Consider the following 5,830-nt stretch of genomic DNA (forward strand, 5'->3'; position numbering starts at 1 on the left):
TAGTTGTTTTGGAGCTGTTGGATGATAGAAAATGGCTGTCAGCCTGGGAGGTCTCCAGACACGGGAACTTGGGCACATGTTGTTGAGCTGAAGGGAAAGAAATGGCTTTTCTTGCTCTACAAAGATTGCTGAGGGTTCAGAATTTTCCCTCCTCCTGCATACGGAATAAAATAACGGCCTTTAAAAATTCAAGAAAGGCAACATCAGTGAGGAGATCTGAGTTGTGCAGGGTCTGTGTTCAGACCTCTCTTCTGCCTAACTGGGGATGGGGACAGGCTGGTCCAGGACAGACTCGTGCAGCAAGAAAACAAACTTACTAAAATTGTCTTAATGTTGAATTAAGTAACATTTTATGAAAAAAGACTAAAGAGCCATCTGTTTATAGTAGCACCTGGAGAGCACTGAGGAAATAATGATATACATTCTGTAGGGAGAAATGCTTAGGATAGCTATTTGCAGCCGGTCATAGTTTTTGAGTAATTGTGTATGGAGTCAAAGACTCAGTGGAATTTTAGGAATAACTCTAAACCCCCAAGTATTTAAATAATATCTTTTAATGATATATCTCACCATATTGGGAAGAACTTAGTGTGGGAGAAAGTCTTTAGCACTGTATTAGCTTGATAAAAGTAAATAGGAACATGACTTATAACGAAAATCCTGAAACAGCAGGAAACGTCTCCTCAAGACAGTGCCGCTTTCTGAAAAACATAGCACAAAAAGCACCACAACATTTTAGATTCCCATTGTTGTGGGTTTTTTTCCTAGTAGGTAGAAGTATGACTCCATTTGCTTGGAACGCGTGAAGTATTCCTGCAAGGAACTGATGGAGGACATGAACAGCCACTGTCCAGGGCTCACCGGCCTGAGGAATCTGGGCAACACATGCTACATGAACGCGATTTTGCAGTGCCTCTGCAGTGTGCCACCGCTCGTGGAGTATTTCCTCTCGGGAAAGTACAAAGCAGCCCTACAGAAGTAAGTTGATTTATTCACGCTACTTATATTTTTCTGCATGGTACTGCCATTCTCCTTCCAAAGGATACATGTTGCCAGCAGAGTGTCCGAGGCAGCCACCTACCAGCTCCCCACCAGGCACTTAAAGTCAAATTGGCCACAAGCTGGTTTCCTTCTCCTTCCTCTGACACCCTGAGTCATTTCCTTGCTGGTAACTCAAGCATTATACTTTGTCATTTTGATGGGAATACCAGTTACTGTCATTGCTGTCTCTCTGGTGATTCCTACTCCTTTCTAGTATCTGCAGAGTCCCTCAAACCAAATGAGAGGCTGCCAGAGCTGTACAGTACCCACATACGTTTTTTAAGTTTATGTATTACGCTCCCATTTGAAGGTAGAGCCACCATCTTTTCATACTTTGCCTGAAATCTGTGTTTATTTTTTTCCAAGGGACATTAGCGAGTCTGTGACTGCCTTTGGCTGTTTGATGTCCGATATGTGGCTTGGAGAGTTCAACTGTGTTTCCCCGGAGGGTTTTCATTCAGTGCTAGAGAAGCGGTACCCAACTTTTAGCAGGAGGACTCAGCAGGACGCACAGGAGTTTCTGATCTGCATGCTGAATGAGCTCCATGAGGCTCTCAAGAAGGTAAGAGCCCAGCTGTGATGTTTTGGCGCCTCTAGCTCTTTCCTCTTTACATTTTGCAATTTAGCATTCCATGTAATAATTGCTTACCCTCCTCTTCCAAAGCCATGATGTGGCTGCTAAAAACGGTCATTTTCTTCCTTTGTTTCATACCCGCATACATGCAATAATTAATTTGCTTCTTGTCTAATGCTTCACTGGATTGCAGCCCGCAGCTAAATGATAATGCTGTCTGTAGCTCCATTATCCTCACCTCTTCCTCTCCTTGCTCCTTCCATGCTGTACATTCTTCCCCTTTTTCATCTGCCTGAAAGCTTCATGTCTAGCAATTAAATCACTCCCATCTAATGTCCAGAATATTACATTTTTGTTTAATTTCTCTCAGAAAAAGAATTGAGGTTACTCTGCACGTATGAAACATCAAGTAAAGTAGCAGCATTTTAGCACCAATTTCTGTGACAAGACTAACGACTAGCTTATGCAGGCAGTGGGCAGCGACCATTAAAACCCAGTGAAGGCACTTCTGAAACAGTCAGTTACCTATGCTTTGTTAGTTTTTTTTCTTCTTCTTCTTTATAGTCAAGCACAAGATGTGTAACTGACGCAAAAGCAAGCAGAGAGAGTGTCAGTGAAACATCTATTATCACACAGTTATTTGAGGGACAACTCAGGTACGGTATCACGTGTCTGGAGTGCAAGACCACCACCGATAGACCTGAGAGCTTCACCGTTCTTTCCCTGCCCATCCCTTCCAAGAGACCATGCTCTCTGCAGGTATGGCTTCCGACACATTCCTCCTGGTTTCTGTTTCATATGGGAATAGGTGGCTTAGACTAACAGGTGTTACTAAAAAGATGCAGGTTTTTAGTTGCTTTGGTTCCCTGGGCACTAATGGACGGTCTTTGAACTGGTCCTAAGAGAAGGAGAGTTTCTCTACTGGTCTCTGACCGCAGAGGCTGGTAAGGTTATGGGATCAACGCTCCTGAGTTGCCGTGTGATGAAGGAGATTAAGATTGTTCAACAGCAACCGTGAGGGTTCTTGCACTCATCAAAGTATTTCCTCATTTTTTTGAGAGAAAAAGGAAGCCAACATTGGCTGCTTTCTGTTCCAAGCGTATTTGTAATGTCAGCATTGCGACGTCATGCTTCAATTGGGAAGACAGCTCCAAAATATGGCAAACCCTTCTCTTACCTTGCTTAGGATCTTCAGGGGTGGAGATTTGTTTGATCAAATTATTTTTATTGTCTTTGACAGGACTGTCTCAAATGCTTCTTTCAGCAAGACACGCTGACTTGGAACAACCAAATCCACTGTTCCTGGTGTGGAACCAAACAAGATGCTGCAGTAAAGTGCACCATAACCAAGGCACCGCAGATCATTATTTTTCACCTAAAGAGGTACAGTCTATGTGGGGTAGGACATGGCCATTTTGTGGGATTTGTGAGACGTGAAGGACAGTCACTTGCATAAAAGGAAAAAAAATCACTGCCCATGGGGGGGTTTAGCATTTTTGATACCTGGAAGCTAAATGGGTAGTTACAGAAATAGACCTGGCAAACATGCAAGCTGCATTCCTGAAATCTCAGACAGTCTGTTTTGCCTTACTCTGTACCTGGCCCACCAAATTTCACTCACTACATTTGGGATCTCTTCTCCAAAGGGAAGAAAAACTCCACCGAGGAGTGATTGACTACAGATTAGTACAGCAATTCGTATGATCAGACGTCCCTGTGAGCAGAAGTTCCTGTGCCAAGTGGGAGAGCTTGTGACTTGGGTTCTCAGTGCAGGACTGAAACGGGGTGTTTTGCGTGTCATTATTGCAGCTGAGACACTGGAATTTTGTTAATCCCTTAACTCATCAGGCCTAAGCAGCTGGGTCTACTAAGCCAAGCAGTGCATCAGTGCAAGAGCTCCTGACTAGCAGCCTTCACTAGCCACGCATGGCCAGATGCTAAATTTATTCCTAACAGCTTCCCATCTATACAGAAAATTACTCTGGGACGATTTGGCTTCCCAGAACTACATTATGCAAAGTTATTATTTAATTTCCCATTCAGCACCTGCTTTCCTTGACACACTCAAATGAACTTGTGGTCCCCAGCTACAGCCCTTGGCCACTTCGTAACAGTTGAAAAGCACTGTGTGGTACTAAAAGTTACAGAGGGAAGAGGGATGGTGCCTGGCACAAAAGGGCTGACAACAGTGCAGTCCAAAAGATTTGGGACACAGTGACGCAGAGATTTGACTTCTGACATTTCTAATAGACGGAAGGATCAGGATCAAGATCTTTGCTTTTCTTGCTGGGCATCTCTTATGGGCTTAGTGTCTTTTCTGTCAGTTTGCAGTAGTACTCAATAGTAATACAGATCTATTTCAAAAAAATGCGGGGTAGTCAGTGGTTGTTTTTCCCTTCCCCTAGGAAAGTCAGTTAAGCAACCAGCACAATACAAGAAAAGTTTAGTGTTATTAAAAATAGCTCAAAATTTTGTTTCAGGTTTGAATGGCAAGGCAAACACAAAAGGAAACTCTCAACTGACATCTGCTATCCCCTCAGCAGCCTGGATCTCTCTCCTTACAGTTCCCCCCTTTGCTGCCAGGACACATACAGCCTGTGTGCTGTTGTGGTGAGCCTTCCCTTCCCTGTTTGTACTTGTAATGCCCTGCCTCATGGAGCAGATGAAGCCAGTGTTAGTTTGCACTTTAGATGTATGATTTATATTTTATGTATGTGTTTTTCATACTTTTTTTTAACCTGCTATAGATGGAACCCAGTACCAGTATGTAACCAAAGGAGAAGTTACCATGTCTCTCTCCTCCCCCCCCCCCCCACTTTAAAGAGCACACACTCCTGGCACATAATACCTGGCTGGAGCCTCTCCAGCATACACTCACACGCTGATCTGCGTGGCTCCGTCTATAAATAAGGACTAAACGGGCTCTTTTTCCAGCACTCACTGCAAGTGTGGTTTGCATATAGTGACCCATATCATAGCTAATAGCTGGGTTGCAAATTTAATATTGCAAATGGAAAAGCATAATCATCATCTATCATCTGCTCTGTTTTAAAGCATTTATTTGAATTAATATTCCTCACTGTAAGCCAAAGGGGTATAGAATCTTCTCTCCCATCTTTTCCAAGTGCAAACAAAAACCGATTGCCAAAGCCAAGCTTTGCCTGTAAGAAAGAGCAAACCCTCTGTTTTAAGACTGTGGTGTTCCTTACAGAACCACTCTGGTTTTCTGGATGATGGCCACTACACGGCGTTCTGCAAGCACTCAGTCACCAAAACCTGGTACAGCTTTGATGATGCACAGATCACCGAGATCCCAAATTCCTCCGTGCAGACTGACAGAGCTTATCTCCTATTCTACGCCTGTCAAGGCCTTCTCTGGACCCATTAAAAATTTGCTAGCCATGGAAAATGAACAGTGAGTAGGCCAGCAATTAGAATTCATAGGCAGCATCAGCCAAGTCCTGTTTCATCAATAAACTAGAGCATCTGCATTACTGATCATCTGTTCTGGTCTTTCAGGAACTAATTTCTAGAGAGAAGTTACAGCTTCCAAGCGTATTAAGGAACATGCATCTGCTCCGTTTGTATAAGGTCTAATGGTTGTTCTCCGTGACAAACCTCCTACAGCCCTCAAAAAAACCAAATGCCGAGCACACAGCTGCACAGACCTGAAACTGCCTGCTCCTCTGCTGGTTAAATATATGATGTTGTTTAAGCTGCCTTTCAGAACTTGACAGTAGGATACAAAGGTGAAAGCAAATGACCAGATCACTGAGGGTATGTGTTTCAGAAGAGAGCAGGGGATGATGAAGTGACCATTAATATAACAGAAAGAAAAAGACATTATTCTAGTACTGGCATTTTTGTCCCTCTAGTGCTGCAAATTTGTTGGCAGCTTGTAAGCTTCTGGAAAACAATCAGTCCTGGTCTTAATCCCATCAGCAAGATGCACGCACATAGACAGATAAAAGCACAGAATGCAGGATTTACGATTTCTGAATGCCAACCCAATTGGAGAGGGAAAACTAACTCAAATCCAGAGCAGGGAAAGGCACAAGATGCAACCACAGAAGTTTCTAAGTGAATCATTTCTATACAAAGCAGTATTTTTTTCATCTGAAGAACCTTTAAACTGTGTGAATATGATTCAGACTGTCATTATGTAGAATCCTGACCATTACACAATGTTGAGAATGAAAACACCAAACCCAAACA

General features: G+C 43.1%; 1 protein-coding gene across 1 annotated transcript; it reads left to right on the top strand.

Moving 5' to 3' along the window:
- The first annotated feature begins 826 nt into the window (after window positions 1-826).
- USP50 (ubiquitin specific peptidase 50) lies at window positions 827-5,344 on the top strand. The gene is made up of 6 exons (XM_010312620.2): window positions 827-978; window positions 1,408-1,603; window positions 2,180-2,374; window positions 2,856-2,998; window positions 4,096-4,225; window positions 4,827-5,344. Exons 1-6 carry the CDS (start codon window positions 827-829, stop codon window positions 5,001-5,003), a joined length of 993 nt encoding a protein of 330 aa, XP_010310922.1. The 3' UTR covers window positions 5,004-5,344.
- The last annotated feature ends 486 nt before the right edge of the window (window positions 5,345-5,830 follow it).

The sequence above is a fragment of the Balearica regulorum genome, chromosome 12 (assembly GCF_011004875.1).
Source record: "Balearica regulorum gibbericeps isolate bBalReg1 chromosome 12, bBalReg1.pri, whole genome shotgun sequence".
Classification (NCBI taxonomy): domain Eukaryota; kingdom Metazoa; phylum Chordata; class Aves; order Gruiformes; family Gruidae; genus Balearica; species Balearica regulorum.